General features: G+C 40.1%; 1 protein-coding gene across 2 annotated transcripts in view; it reads right to left on the reverse strand.

The window, feature by feature from the left end:
• LOC133408251 (SLIT-ROBO Rho GTPase-activating protein 3-like) overlaps positions 1–13,506 on the reverse strand; it is a 36,741-nt gene extending 23,235 nt beyond the window's left edge. For both annotated transcript variants that reach the window (XM_061686859.1, XM_061686858.1), the window contains exons 1-2: positions 12,925–13,506; positions 3,812–4,007 (exon numbers count right to left, since the gene is read on the reverse strand). In XM_061686859.1, the coding sequence (XP_061542843.1) occupies positions 3,812–4,007; positions 12,925–12,991 (263 nt within the window). In that variant the 5' untranslated portion in view covers positions 12,992–13,506. The remainder of the gene's footprint in view (positions 1–3,811; positions 4,008–12,924) is intronic.
• Positions 13,507–16,411: the final 2,905 nt, after the last annotated feature.

The following is a 16,411-nucleotide window of genomic DNA, read 5'->3' on the forward strand; positions in this document are numbered from 1 at the left end:
TTAGGAAGAATGCTTCCATGATCAACTTTACAGTCTCCATTTTGCAAATACCATTTAATAGTTGCGCCAGATAGTTTTTAAACCCCAGCTTTTTTATTTTATTATTTTTTTGTTTTTGTTTTGTTTTGAAGAGCCTTTTAAAAGAATCCTGCTTGTTTTTCGATCAAGTCATATAACATCTTTGGTCGTGCTTATCTCTGGCGCCTTATTGTTTGGCTTTTTCATTTCTTAAATTGATACAGAGAAGCTCATCATCACCTTTTCTTGCTTTTTCATAACGTATGATTATTTAATTTTTGATTTAGCAATGTCGCATTTATACATTTTTAAATTAGATTATAATGCTGACCATTCCTAAAAGAGCATGCATTACAATCGTATAAGTATACCAACGTAAAGATTTTAATTATACTGTTCAGTGCTTTTACTCAAATTGACGTGTTCTCTGTTGAGTGAGTAATTAATCAGTAAGAATTTGGTGTATTAGGTGGAATTGATTGTTGATTAATCACGTGGCAAAATCGAGTGCATTTCTTGGATCCAACCAGTAGACTTAATGACAATACTGTGGCCTGGCTGTACAACACATGGCCAAGCATATCTACACACCTCTACCCGAACCATCGTTCCCACACGAAGAAGAAGACCAGCAAAGGCACTGTTTCTATTTGCTGTCTAAAGAATTACAATGTGATGCCAGATATGGTCCATTCATGCACACCTGTGGGAAGCAATATTCTTCTTAATACTACACTGGCAAGGAAACAGGAGTTAAGAACAACATCAACATCTGTTGCAGTTACGGTTAGTTATAGCTGATTGGAGGGCATGTAAAACAAAAGCAACATGAAAAAAGTCTTCAGTCGATTAAAAATACATTCACGCAAAATATACAGAAGGTGCTGACCATCAGCATCTTTTTGTTATTCCCTTTTCATTCCTATGCAGCAAAAAGGTAAAGCCACCCTCCCCGCAGGCCTTTCGCTCAAAGCTAAGCACGAGTTTGATTATTGACGCAGGATGCCATGAGATTAACTGTAAAATATTTTGGCTGCTGGCCTCTCTTCAAGAAGGACGAGAAAAAGTAACATTCATGACCAAGGTTTTGCAGGTCAAGAAAACAGCAGTCAGCTAAAGAAAAGCAAAAAATCCTACTATATATTATTTGATGCAAAATACACTTTGGTTAGGTGCAGAAAGTAATTTGCTGCATGTTGAATTTTCCTTGCTCGACCGTGAGGAAAAATAACTCTTATTTAAACCAGTGGTCCTCAACCTTTTTTCATGTCATCACGCAAACACATTTTGACGGACCGGCATTGAAACAAATAAATATGAATGATAAATAAACAAATCACCATTACACTGAATTTATTTGTTGTAAATAGTGGGAGCCCTGTGCTAATTTCTCAACAAGCTGGTCCCATCTTGGGGTAATCGGGGTAAACTTATCTTTGAAAGCCAGGTGCGAAGCAGTTTTGATGGCTTCATAGCGTCATTTGCTAATCTTTTCGCAACATATTACGCAGAGCGTCAACTAGCAAAAAGTCCCACTTTAGTGTGACTGCAGATATAGTCTCTTAAATGCAGGTTTCTTTTTCTCCGAAGTTGTAGCCTCTTCTTGTGTTTCATTATGTTCTCTTTTTCTAAGAACCTCTCAAAGAATGTGAGGTTTTTTTTGCACATTTTTTGTGAGCTTGTGGGCTGATTTTTTTTCCAGATTGCGTGACTGAGATGAGTGCTTTGACAGAGGTACAGTCGGATGCACCCGATATTCAAAAGTGAAAACTTCTTTCAGAGCCTAAAGAATAAAATCAAAATACAGTATTTTTGTTCAGTCTCTCTGTGCGGCCCGGTACAAGTCCACAGCCTACCTAGTGGTTGGGGACCCCTAAAATTAAGCGACTTTTATATAAAAGAGAATCTATCACTTGATGTTCCAAACTCCTGTTTCAATACCAGTGATTGATTGAGCAGAATAATTTTGCCCAGAGGAGTCATTGCCTAGCAACCTCCATGGATGTATTTCAACTTCCCATAGCTGACGTCATGTTTCCTTCTTTGGACACCAAACAAGTTGTGACAGAGCACCGAAGTAGTGCCAGCCATTTTGCCAATCAATTCAACACAATCGACAGAATTCCACAAATAATTTATCAGTTATCATCCTCGTTTCTACTCTGTATCATAGGCGGTATGAACATGTCCTCTCTGTTTGTGTGACACTAGAAATAAAAGCCTAACGGTTCTGAAACTGAGACTGGAACCAAGGGGTAGAGACTTTGTAGTCACAGTAGTAACTGAGAGGGGAATCAAGCCTTTGACAGGCATTTCTACTGATGACCATTTTAAGTGATGGGAGTAGAGGTTTGGGCGAGGGGGGCTGGGACAACGGGTGACAAGAGTAGTGAAGCAATGGGATTATTTTACAGGGGTTTCCCTTTGACTGAACGCTCCGTTAATCAACATCGCAGAGATGGCAGCTTTGCCTGCCTTGACTACATTTATGTAATTGGCCAAAAAGACTGAAATAGAGCTGGACAGACCACCAATGCCAACCGCTGTTATGCCTGACAAAAATAGACAGGGAACATGAACTTCACATTTCCTGGCTTTCTTATTTCTCAAGATGTGCATGATTTGAATTGAGGGTGTCTTGTGAAACATGTACCAAAGCAAACTAGAACTTGATGCCAAAACATAAAGAGATACAGAGTGTGTTTGATTCATGACAACCGTAAAGAATGAAGGAATGAATAAATACATAATTACACAAATAAATAAAATAGCCACTATATTGCATTCTTTAGACAGTAAGCTCAGTAATTCTCTGTGACCGGTTTGGAAATTTGAAGATTGAACAGTTGACATCTAGTGTGAAGTTGTTTGAGAATGGAAATGAAATGACAAGCGCAGAGAAAATACGAGCTTGGCGGGGGCTGGTAGAGTGGGTAAAGACTAGAGTCTGACCTAGTTGGGAGGAACACAGCAGCCTGAGGCCACGGGCTTCCTTTGCCCTGGCTGCATTTTAGGTCAATTCTTCTGCGTTCTTCTTTTTTGCATTGTTCATCCCTTTGTTCCATGCCAGTATAGTCCTGCTTCTATCAAGCAGTACAGACCCTTGGGTATGGCCATTTTCGTGAATTTCCATTGAAAATGTTGTAAAGGCTACCAACACTAAAAAAATAAAAAAATAAAAAAATAAAATCCTTATATTGTATCACTTTTTGGCACCCTTTGAGGTACCAGTCTACAGTACATAGTACAGTACCTGCTGTAAAGGCTTTAACAGGACACTCGGCTACTCGTTGGTTGGCAGAGAATTATCACTTCTGTGCGACAATGGTAATGGAAAGAACACAAAAATGCTCCCTAACTCAAAATACTTAATGTTGTGTCCTCCATTTTCTTTTGTTTACTGGGACTCATTTGTGAAAATGAATCAGCAGGTTTATCTTTACAAACCTTACCAGACCAAGCTGAACTGAACTGCTCGGTGGATTTATTTGATCCAAGTGCAATTTGCACACCGCAACTCCTTGAGGAACATGGAATGACCACTATGTAGAACTCGGGGAACACATCCAAAACTTGAGTCAGAAACCTTGTCAAGAAAACTGGATGGAAATTACACTTTCAAAAACGTTTCATTGTGGAGCAAAACAGATCATCCAAGTGTAAAACTCCTTGGCGATAACATGCTAACCTCACTCAGAAATGACCAAAGCTCAAACACTAACCACAGATCTACCGTGTCGCCAACGTAGCGTGTGAAAACGTTAAATGAAGTCCAAGCAGTGCAGGGACTCACTTGAAATGCTGGTGCTCTCTGGAAGTGCGGATCTTAGACGAGTAGCGCTCCGCAAGTTTGTCCAAGCCTCTGGAGAACTCCAGTTGGAGCTCGGCCTTCCGGCGGAAGAAGTCCTGCAGGTCCTGCAGCAGCTGAAGGCGGGATTCCGACTGCTGCTCCAAACAACGGAACTGCTCCACCAGCTGGTTACGGATCTCTGCAGATCAACAAGAGAGATCAAACTTAGTAGGAGAAGAACCAGTGATGGAACATGGTGGACAATGTTTGACCCTGTTATAATTACACGCTTACACACAGCTGCAACTAGGAAACTATCACGCTAGCGGAAGTACTTGATTTAGAACAAAGACATCCTAATTGGATAAAAGCAGATGTCTAACTGCATTTGTCTGTTGCAAAATGTGTGTGTGTGTGTGTGTGTGTGCATGCGCATTGTGACATGCAGGTCTGTATATTGCTGTAGACAGCACAGAAAACATAAACTAGGTCAGCATGCATTGTGCTGTGAGAGCATTCAGAAAGATTTGTCTCAAAACAGCAAATAAGAGGAATTCTTTTAATTACAAAATGGCTGCAGTTTTCAAATTCAGAGGGTAGGAAACTTACTGCCTCCCATCATATGCAGACACAGAGGGGATAATATGAGTGGGAAAAACAAGTGACGTGAAGTATAGTTTCTAGATTATGACGACAAATAGGACAATTTATCTCTAGAAGAAGCAATGAGCTATTGGAAGTATTTAACCAAGGAAGGGATAGTTGCTTGTAGTAAACTTAAACATTATTATTTCATTCAATTTTCATTCTCTCATATTATTAGATCACTTTATATTTAATTGAAAGAAAATATTTGCATGTGTTGTCATCCCTTATGTTGCAAACATATTTATACTTTTGTAGGTTATGTTATAGTTTGTCTTATTTATTTGCTGCTGAACTTTCTGCACTGTCATGATTGACATGTTATGTTATGAAAACATACTTTCTTTGCTAAAATAAAATACCCAAATAATTTAGAATATAGAAATTGGAGAATGTGTTTTTCCATACAGATAAATTAATATTAAGAGTGACCACGAAAGACAATTGTTTTAACACTTAACAGAGAAAAACAGACCATTAGATAGAATGCCAATTAAGATTAAAGCCCAACTAAACATCTTCACTTCAAAAATATCAATATAACATCTTCAAAAATAAAGTATGAGGTAGGTACAGTTTGCTGGTTCTTGTTGAGAAAGATGAGCATGCCAACATAAACATAGGCTACTGACAGTCATTGCAGAAAATGTAAACAAAGCTGAACTAATGCTAACATTGCTACAAGTAGTTGACTTGTCTGGCTAAACTCACTCAATTTACTTTCCATCCGTGTGCAGCTGTGTAAGGTTGCAATAGAGGGTTGGGGATAATCTTGCTCTAAATGCTCTAAACTTCCATTTCCATGCCAGAGTCACATTGCACGTTATCGATGGAGGGCTTTGCAGATGCCATATTGTCTTTTTGACACGGCGGTCGAGTTGTCAGGGTGCCTTGAGAGATGATTGAACTGTCTAAAATGTTTTTTGAGAAACCATCTGTTGATAGGCTGATATTTTGGTTTGACTTGTGAGCAAATATTTGTGCCATGAGCGCTGTATGGTAGCAGTGAACTCAACATACTTCAGCAGTTTGGCAGGTATTGAAGAATTCTTCAAAGAAAGAGGCTTCAAGCTGTTTGTTGCCTCTCCCAGTTGAAGCTAACAAGCAATGCAAAACACCATAGACGGGCTGACGAATAGCATCTGTGTCATGGTGTTATAACCCTTTAGCCAACATTTGAGCACAGAGTCAACCAAAACATGTAGACAGACAATTTTATCCATTATTATCCTTTGCAAAAAACAAATAATATTTCAGCATCTTACTGAGTCAGTTATGAAACTCTTCTTCATGTTTGTCTCATTGCCTATATTATATCGCCCCTAAGTGGCGATCGTGCAAACACCAGGTTGAACGAGCAGCACAATGTCCAATGAATTGAAGCAAAAAATTTGTCAAAAACTGCTTAATTCTTTACATACTTTTTAAAAAGTAAAACATTATTGAGTGCTATTTTTCGTACCAAAAAAAAAAATCTATTAAAAAATATATATATATTGCAGAATTGTTTTATTTGGGGGTGGCGGGCTGGAACAGATTAATGGCATTACCATTCATTTCAATGGGGAACGCTGATTTGAGATACAACCTTGGTCACGGAAGAAATGAAACTAGCATCTCAAGGCACCACTGTAGTGCAGTCCATTTTGCAAGCACGATTTACAGCAATCTACTCTATTTTCACACGAACCAGAATTCTCAATGATCAAATAATCACCTCATCGGTTATTATGCCCCTCCCAAGTTAAGATATGTTAATTATACATTTAGTGACGCACACACCCACACACACAGTAGACAAAGCTCTCTGTCTGTATGAGACATTAAAACAGTTGAGGGGCATTAAGAAGGCTTTACAGACATTTTCAAACATGCATAAGATTTCCTCACACATAAAGGAACTTTGTGGCATTTCAATAAAGAAAAGACCTTTTATTTTGTTTTAAAATTATAGAAACTATAAGACAAAGGACATTGGTAAATGCTCTTCCCAGTCTTCCAGCCTGTGATTGAAAAAGTGAATGAAACTGGAGGAATATAAACAAAGAAAAAATAAATATGTGGTCCCTAGCTGGGTGGAGATGTTATCCTGACGGCCCGCTTTAGTGGTGCAGTTGCCTGGTTACATGCCTCTGGAGGCATCTGAGCCAGAGCCAGCCAGTCCTCTCTCTCTCTTCTGACACTTGCACCAGTCGCTCGAGTTGGCGTTTGGTCAAGGACAAGAGGCAACTATCTTTGCTCGGAAATGCCCAATAAACAGTCCGGACTGAAGAGCAACGAGGCACCAATCCGATCCAAAATAGAACCAAATGTCACCGTGCTGAAATTGATCACAACATGTAGGACTTTTTTGCAAACAGTTAGTGTATACGGCAAACCAATGGCAAAATGTCATCAGCTAGACATCAAACAGACTATTTCCAATCTCTCTCCTGTTGGCAGGTTATTTTTAGAAGCTAAAGTGTTACCAGGGACTGTGCAGTATTGCACTACATGTGATGAATGATTCAAGCGTTCTCAGAGCGCGCATAATCACGCGAGGACATGGGCGAGCACTTCACAGTTCAATGTAATACACGGAAAAATTCCGCTCTACGTCCCACACAACATCAGGTTCTCAAAACTAATTGAATATGAAGGTGCACAGCCACAGGGATGAGGAATTTGTCTAACAGTACCTATTTATAATGTGATTAGCTGGCCAACCCTAATGATCAACATCCTGGAGGCTGCAGTAACACTAAGGTAGAAGAAACGGAATACATTATAGTGGAACCACCAAAGTCTAATCGGAAATAGTTCATTTGTTCCAGACTCCAAAAGTCACCAACACAATCTCTTTATGAACTGCACAGGCAACGTTATAAGTCGGGATGCTACTACGATAGTATCAGTGTCGATATTATTCGTCTGTAATCTCACTTACTTACTTACTTACTTACTACTTACTTAATTCAATTAAAATACATTGTTCATGACAGTTGAATATAAATATACTTAAATATAAGTTTATCAAAAAACAGTTCATTAAGATTAAATGCAAATGTATTTGACTAAAAATAAATAAATACAACTGAACTGTACTTGGGAAGTGATTCTTTCACATACCGCAAGTCGGAGCTGAGTAGGGGTACTAGTACTACATTATCAGAACTACTGCAGTAGATGACAGTGCTGCCACAAGAAAACTAAAATACTGTAAAACTAGCCACACTTTAAAGGTCCCGTATTTAGCCCTCCATAGAGTGACTCTCACACAAGGACCAAGTATAAGTGTCGCTTTCATTTTTTTAAAAAAAACACGTCATACGAGTGTCCACAAAAGGCCCCTCTGACAGCTAATGTACTTCTGTTCGACCCAGGTTTGTAGCCGCTTTGTCCATATTTGGCTAAGACCACCTCCTTTCCTCCGATTGGTCGCATCTGTGTAGAAGACCCACTTGTGAGAGCACATGTGTTTGTTATGTTTACAGCGCTGACTCGGGAGCGGAAAGGAAAGGTGGAGATCTTCGCTAGTGACGTAGATAAAAAATTCGAATGAACTGATTTCAGGCCTCTTGGCAGAAAAACTCAGGAACTCAGGAATACGTGGACGATTTTAATTCATATTTCACATGTTTACTGAGGCACCATAGAGACAATATTACATCCCAAATACTAGAAAAAGTTGGTCTGGCAAAATACATCGCCTTTAAAGAGATCTGACAGACACATAACAGAGGGAACAGGAAAGTGTTTGCACCACTTGTAGCAGTAGCAGACTTTGAAAACTGCACTAGATGTCAATGCTGCACACAAAAAATGGAAATAAAACTATTCACACTTTAAAGATGACAGACACGCAACACAGAGGGAGCAGGAAATAGTCTGTTGGCAAACTTGCACAGTAACCAAAAACCATTATCCCTTCAGCTACTTTCTATTTGTGTTAGCCTCTGTAAATTTAATTTGTAATTGATATTTAATTAAAGTTGTTACTCAACTTTTCCTGAGCAACCCTCCTGTGTTTTGATCAAAAACCATGAAAAAGCCAAAGAAAACACAAAACACATTAAGTAAATCTTATACTGTAGATGCTTTTTTTTAGCTAAAGTCTCACAAGACCTGCTGACGTTTTTCATTTGATTTCCAATTTTTGTTTTATCTTTTAGGCATGTTTTAAAAGAAAATTGCGGTTGAGGTTTCACGATATTCCCTGGCCAATTGCTATGCTTATGAATCTCCGAGCTTTCATTGCATACCAGATCCTGTTTTTAAACACATGCATGCTTACGTTTTTCAGTGCCGCCACTGTGCTTAAAAGCACAATTCATGTACTGAGAACATGCTCTGATGTAGTAGCTAAATGTGTGGACTTCTGCTGGGCACAGAAACGAGTGGGCCGTGTTGCCTTTAAGGCAAGGCTGCTTGTGCAACAATGCAATATTGAGGAGTCATTGTCGTGGAAGCAGCCTGCTCCGGTTAGCCCGCCACAGCTAGTGCTGCTCTCCGGGGCTGCGTCTGCATTTCGCCATGCGTGGCTAGTCACATGTGTTCTAACCCAGACTGACACGTTGACATCATTTGGTTCGAATCAAGACCGTGAACGTCTGAATGCACTCACGACCACGCTACGCTTTTAGGGGCCTATACGTGCATGAGTTCACGTGTTGGTTCCCTTGATCCAATTGCTTCAAATGTTGTCTGCGCAACCGCAAGACAGGAAAATCCACATTGTGCTGTGCTGACATTCCAAGCAGGTTTCACTTTAAACGGTATGACACCACAACGCAGGGTCTGCAACTTCACACGCTGGCAACAAAGACATAGTTTCGCTGTCGTAATGTACATAGTTTCGCTGTCGTAATGTAGCTCTGACGTTTCAAGGCAGTGTCAGCCTGGCCATTCTTTTATTATGATGAATAAACAGTGAGGGCTTCAGCCTGTGGCCACGTGCACTCCATGGAATGCATATACTGTAGCTACACTCAATAAGGCAACAAGGGGAAAACATGAAAGTTCATACCCAGTACAAAAAAACATCTATAACATACAAATGTGTGTGAGTATGTAGTAAAATGCAATTCTGTTACTAAACATACTCCACACAGGTATACTACGTTTTCATTATCTTTAAAATAAAATTTTAAATGGCATTAAAAAAAAAAACTATGCAGTAATTTCACCCTAGAAACAAAAACTTTTATTGTGGAACAATGGCTAGTGCTATCATAGATGCTAAGGTACAGTAAACTGTTCAGAACAAGATCAAGATCAAGATTTTGTACACAAACTGACAATATGTTAACTGAAAACTGTATGTTTGAATGGCATTCAAAGCAAAACTATGTATTATTTTTACCTTTGAAAGTAAACTTCTACTATAGTGCACGGTCGAGTGCTAGTCTAGATGCTAACGTCACTGTTCAGAACTGTCTCATGTTTTCTTTTTCCAAACAGAGGGTCACACAATGTGTACCTCAAGGGAATATTTAAATTGAAAACTGTGTTTGAATGGTATTCAAAGCAAGACTATGGCAGTAGTCACACCAGAAACAAAACTACTATTGTAAACTGGCCTTGCGCTAAGATGCTAACATCAATGCTAATGTTGTTCAGACTGTCCAGAACTGTCTCATGCTCTTTAAAGAACACACTAAAATGTTCACATATTTATTATTTTAACTTAAACGTATATTTGAATTGCACTCAAAGCAAAACTATGTACAGTATAGTAATTTCGTAAAGACAGACTATTACTATCACGCTAGCAAAACTTTTTCGTCTAATAGGAGTCCAGAAGAAAGGAATAATAATGATTTCCTGTGTGATCATTTACTTCAGCTATTGTGATTCATAATTAGATGCAGGAAACTTATTTTCGGTTTAGTTTACAGAAACTGTGGTAATCAATTTAGTAGATGACTAACCACTTTTTCCATTTCATGAATATTAGCTCATCGATGAAATATTTGACGACATTCATCCATTCAAGTCCAAGCATGTACAGTTCTTTGCGAGCGATGTGATCAGATATGTCACTATTTATGAGTGTGCGTGTGTGTGAGTGTTAATTGTGCTGCTGCGCTGCCAGTAAGTCAGGACTACTGCAGCCAAGTGTCGGTGTCAAATGAGCCCACTCGCCGCTTGAAGCCGATCTAATCCCAGTTCCAAAATGATCTTAACATGTCGGCTTATAAACGTCTCAGGAAATGGAGACGTGGATGAAGACGTGATACAAAGCTGTGGCGGCTTTTCTAGTGGTCAGCGAGGCCGAAGAGTGAATAATCGACCAATATGAGAGCCAACGAGAACATACAAAAAGCATGAGTCTTTTGTTTCAGAACGAGCTTTGATCATTTCTTCTATCAGTTGTTTTTGAAAACATCTTTATACTGCGATGTTGTGCCAGTAAAAGACAGATTTTTACCACTGTGGCAGTTGAGTTAAGCACAAGCTTTTTTTTTTCCTTGTGTGGAAAGCTATCATAGAGACTGTCAATTTGGAGAAACGTCAGAGATGTCAACATTTTGCACAACACCCTCAGCGAGCCTCATACGACTTCAGCTCACTGAGTGTCAACCTGTTTTTTTTGGCGACAAGGACCTGCCTCAACAAGGGCTGTTCAGAGAAGAATATACTGTACTATCCACTGCATGAGGCTAGCAGATTAAGTCATTTTTTTAACATGATTTTACTGTCCACAAAAAGCTATTTGATAAAATGAGTCTTCTTGCTCATGTATACCTATTCCATTTTTGTAGTCATATTGTATATTCCTGTCCCAGAAATTGCTGTCCACCCTGTCATTGCGGGGTAAATGCCCCTTACAGAACCACTCTGATTTTTTTTCAGTGACATTACAACCAGGCGACTGGTTAGAGCGTCTGCCTCACAGTTCTGAGGACCGGGGTTCAATCCCCGGCCCCGCCTGTGTGGAGTTTGCATGTTCTCCCCAACCCTGTGTGGGTTTTCTCCGGGCACTCCGGTTTCCTCCCACATCCCCAAAACATGCATGGTAGGTTAATTGACAACTCTAAACTTGCCGTAGGTGTGAATGTGAATGGTTGTTTGTTTCTATGTGCCCTGCGATTGGCTGGCAACCAGTTCAGGGTGTACCCCGCCTCCTGCCCGATGATAGCTGGGATAGGATCCAGCACGCCCGCGACCCGAGTGAGGAGAAGCGGCTCAGAAAATCGATCGATCGACATTACAACTAGCACTTTGTCTTTCTTTAGTGGAGGCATAAAAAAATGGGTAGTTGCAGAATAATTTTTTTACGTATTGTAATTTTCATCGTATTATGTGTATAAGATGGATGTTGTCAAGATTAACATGTCCGACCTGTCATAGTGAAATATCAATTGATACAAAAACTTGGAAATTCAAAATGCATTTAACAGCACACAGCCAGCTTGTCATTAAATGTTAATATTAGCCAAACATTTCCACCCTGTCATCAAGCTCACATGCTTTGCTGTTTGGATGTACATTGTCTGCTTGCATTTAATATATTATATCTATATTTTTGTGTGTTCGTGGGAATTTGACCAATATGCATTTCTAACCGCCTAACATATACTTAATACAATGCGTATGAGGTTAAATGGAAAATCTTAACTTTTTGGGGTGAAATGTGCCTTATGGTGTTGACAATTTTGTATTAGTGTTAGTATTATGACGACAAGTTAGAGCCTGAAACAGGCTAATCACTGTATTGTCGCATTAAAAAAAAATAAGTCTCTTTTAACTTCTTGTTTTGTGTTGACCAAACACAAAAAGTCAAAAATTAGAGCCCTTATCCCCCCCCCCCCCCCCAAAAAAACCAAAAAACTATTATTGCCTCATGAATTGTGACATGGTGCTGTGAAAGGATGATGATCCACAAAAACTGCTTTCAATTCTCTGCTGCATGCACATCCTGCACAGGGTTAGCTCTTCTCCTTTTTAGCCACACATTTAGCCTCAGAAGGGAAAATCCTTTCGTGGTTTATAATTGATGCAGACACCATCCATTATTGATGCACTTTCTCAACTGTTTGCTGGGTGACCTTCTCCAGCTGCACTTCAATCATTTTATATATATAAATATTTGTTCTTTCTATGCATTATAATTAGTATTGTGTATGATATCAGAGATGTATGATGGATTTTGGGAAGATTTCCCAAGAGAGGAATTCGACCAACCCCCCCCCCCTCCCCACCGTTGGGTGTGCATCTTAAAAGCTGCAGTGTGAAAGTCGTCTGCAGTAGCCTCACATTGCAGCCTGCTTACTAGTCATGCAGGCTCCGTGGCTCTAAAGGAACCGGTTTGGTCAAGTTTGGACGAAAGTGTACTGCCAAAAAAAGATCATAAACAAGTGGGAGGGGTAAAAGACATTTTCATTGGGGATGCAAAGAAGAGCAACTGCAGATAGACCCACCCCTCAGCATTGCACACAGACATTAAGCTTGTTCTAAAGTTGCACAATTGTCAGAGAAGCAGCACCGACCTTTCACTTGGCTTTCATATTCGGCTATAATCTCTTTGTCCTTCTTCACTTTGGCCTGCGTTGACATGTTTGGAAGGAGGGAGGCTGGGTGGCCCAGCGGTGGAGGCGGCTAGGGGCTGCGCCGTTCGTCCGTCTGCACTCGCTCCTTTTCTCCGCGTCGGCGATCACAGGGCCGACATAGCCCGAGAATGCGGCTCAATGTCGGATTTCTCTTCAGATGCGTCTGCTTGCGTCCGTGTTCTGCGACGGTGCTGCGTTCAAGGCGACGTCGAGCACAAGCGAGCCAGACCACTCCTCCCTGCAAGGACTAGTCCTCCACAAGAACTCCACAAAGACGAGGCACATTTGACTTGCATTGTAGAAGAGGGAGAAAGAGAGAGAGAGAGAGAGGGGAAAAAAACTGAACGGAAAGATGGTAATGACTCTCTCTCTGACTGAATGGACATGCAAGTCAATGTAAAACTCCTCCCCTGCAACACACACACACACACACTCTTCCCCAATTGCACTTTCTTGTGCATGCAGAAGTCATATTTCATGCCACTAGTCCAGGGTGTACCCCGCACCAGCTCACCCACGACCCTAATGGGGGAAATGAAGGCGAGAATATTGGAACATTCTTTGCGGTCAGTCAAGTGTAAAAAGAAGTTGACCAACCGTTATTAGTAAAACTTAACAAAAAAAATGTAGTTTTGTAATAAATAAATCCCAGAAGATTTGGATTGTCGGGGTGCTATTTATAACATGGCTGTTGGAAAAGAAAGTTGAGTTTTAAAAGGGATATCAGACGGTAAGAGAGAATACTGCAGTTTTGTTGCCATGGAGCCTATTTTGGACTGCAGTCATTTTCTCTTTTTGTCATCCTTACTCGCTGTTGATAGTTATTAAACCTCACTCACTACAGTGACTCCGAGCCAGGGGTGTTTTTGGATGTCCTGGAGGCCCCAAGTACGAAGGATCATGAAGACCCCCCCCACCCCCACACAAAAAAAAATACAAAATCGAGGACAATTGATAAGCAAAGATATATTTTCTTAAATATAGTGATCGACATAAACAAAGGCTTGCTTTAAATAAACAAGCCTGCTCGAAGGGAGAGGCATTAGGGAGAGTAACGAATCCTGACATTTCATTACAGCACAGGTGTCAAACCCAAGGCCCGGGGCCCAGATCTGGTCCACCGCATCATTTTATTAACCCACGAAAGCAAACCATGTTTACTGCTAAAATCTGTTTCAAAATTGCAAATAGTCTTTAGTTTTTCTTTGTTACTAAACAACTTTAAAATAAATCCAACAATAGTTGAACAAATTGTTTTCCTTGATTTCGTATTTCAAAACAACTTATCCATCATTTTTTTGTGATATGTACTGTAATTATGTAATAATGATCAGGCGATGATACATTTACGCGGTTTCACTGTCATAATGGCCCTCGAATGGAAACCATAACTACAGTGTGACCCCTGACAAAAATCAGTTTGACACCCCTTCGTGATAGTGTCTAAGGGGGTTCCAGTTGTGTCGTTGAAGTTGATCATAATAATAATTAGCCATCTCAAGGGGCGCTCCTCTAGTAGCCACCGGCCATTAACAGCTCGTAAGGGCTGTTGCCGCACTGTCTGAAGCAGTGCCATTGTTTTGTCATTGATATGGGCCAATGTCAGCCGTCTCTCAGGGCCCCATTCAGCTAGCGGCCCTATAGGTAATTGCTTGCGTTGCCTGTCCTATTGCGGTGTCTCTGCCCCAAGCTCATATGAACTCTCTGCACATCATGCTCATATCCTGCCGTACAAGTGCCTCACAACAACAGATGCCCGTTATCCACAAAATCAAATCAAGGTTTTGCCATTATGGTTTATGACAGCAGCTCACATTTGTCTCTCTGATGTGTCCAAACATGGAGGACTGTGTTCTACACATTCTAACAATAACTTCACTAACCACCAACAACACTTACAGTAGATTAGCTAATTGGTCTCTTCACATGCTTTATCTATATATTTATTTTACAGAATCATTCCTTGGTTTGTTGCTTCTTTGTTTTGTCCTCATTAGTCCTATCCCAGCCGACTTTGGGCAAGAGTTAAGTAGGGTAAGCCTGGAATGGTCAGCAGTCAATCACATATACACAAATAATCATTCACACTCACATCCATGTCTTCATGTCAATATTTGAGTCTGTTGGGGAGGCAGGACCAGATCTTCAAGTATTTTTCCAATGTCGAATCGGGTTGACTTGCAGTCAAATTTTATTTTGAGAATGTACAGATGGGCCAAGTCATTCGTAGATGAAGTAAAAAAAATAAAAATAATAATAATTAAAAATGAATGTGTACTGTATGTAAAATATGTGAAATTATTTTTTGATTCTGAAGTCATTGTCATTTTAAATTGAATTATTTTTACAGCATTTGCATATAATTAATCAAACAATTATTAATGACACTACATCAAAGTGTTCATGTAAAATTAAACAGGTAGACAAGTCAACCAATTGTATAAAGAGATATAAATACATTTTAAAAAATTATAGATACGTTTTAATGAACCAACTTGATGACGAAAAACTCCAATCAAATGCTTAATTAATGCAACAAGTTTCACTGTCATATTTACTTTTACCTTTCCCACCCCTGATCTAAACTTTACTGTTCCAGAAGCCATGTCGACTGTTACATTGTTATTATTATTCTTTAAGATACAGCCTTCTAAAAGTGCGTTACTGCCCTCTGCTGGTGCAGTAGACGCAATTAAAATCATTGTGTGTAGCTGTAACTGCACGTTTAAAAAAAAAAAATCAACCTGTAGCATCCTTTAAACATGTATTTTAGTTGCATTTAAATATCCATCCATCCATCAATCCATTTTCTGAGCCGCTTCTCCTCACAAGGGTCGCGGGAATGCTGGAGCCTATCCCAGCTCCCATCGGGCAGGAGGCGGGTACACCCTGAACTGGTTGCCAGCCAATCGCAGGGCACATACAAACAAACAACCATTCGCACTCACATTCACACTTAAGGGCAATTTAGAGACTTCAATTAACCTAGCATCCATATTTTTGAGATGTGGCAGGAAACCGGAGTGCCCGGAGAAAACCCACGCAGGCACGGGGAGAACATGCAAACTCCACACAGGCGGGGCCGGGATTTGAACCCCAGTTCTCAGAACTGTGAGGCAGACGCTCTAACCAGTCGTCCACCGTGCCGCCATTAAAATATCTATTTCAAAATATTCTTACTCAATGTCATTACTCATAGTATCATATACAGCGCGAGCATAAACAAAACAAAACAACCTCCCCTGGATACGCTTCAGAACGAGGTAAGATTCCCTGAGGTTCCATCCAGTGTGTCATCGTGTGTTCATACCTGCTCATCTTTGATTGTGAAATCCAAAATATAGTCCGTAGTCGCCACGTTTAAAGGGTTGGCGTCACAGAAGAAGTCGAATGACGCCTGCCTGGGAGCATGCATGTCCAAACAATA

The sequence above is a fragment of the Phycodurus eques genome, chromosome 10, assembly GCF_024500275.1.
Source record: "Phycodurus eques isolate BA_2022a chromosome 10, UOR_Pequ_1.1, whole genome shotgun sequence".
NCBI lineage: Eukaryota > Metazoa > Chordata > Actinopteri > Syngnathiformes > Syngnathidae > Phycodurus > Phycodurus eques.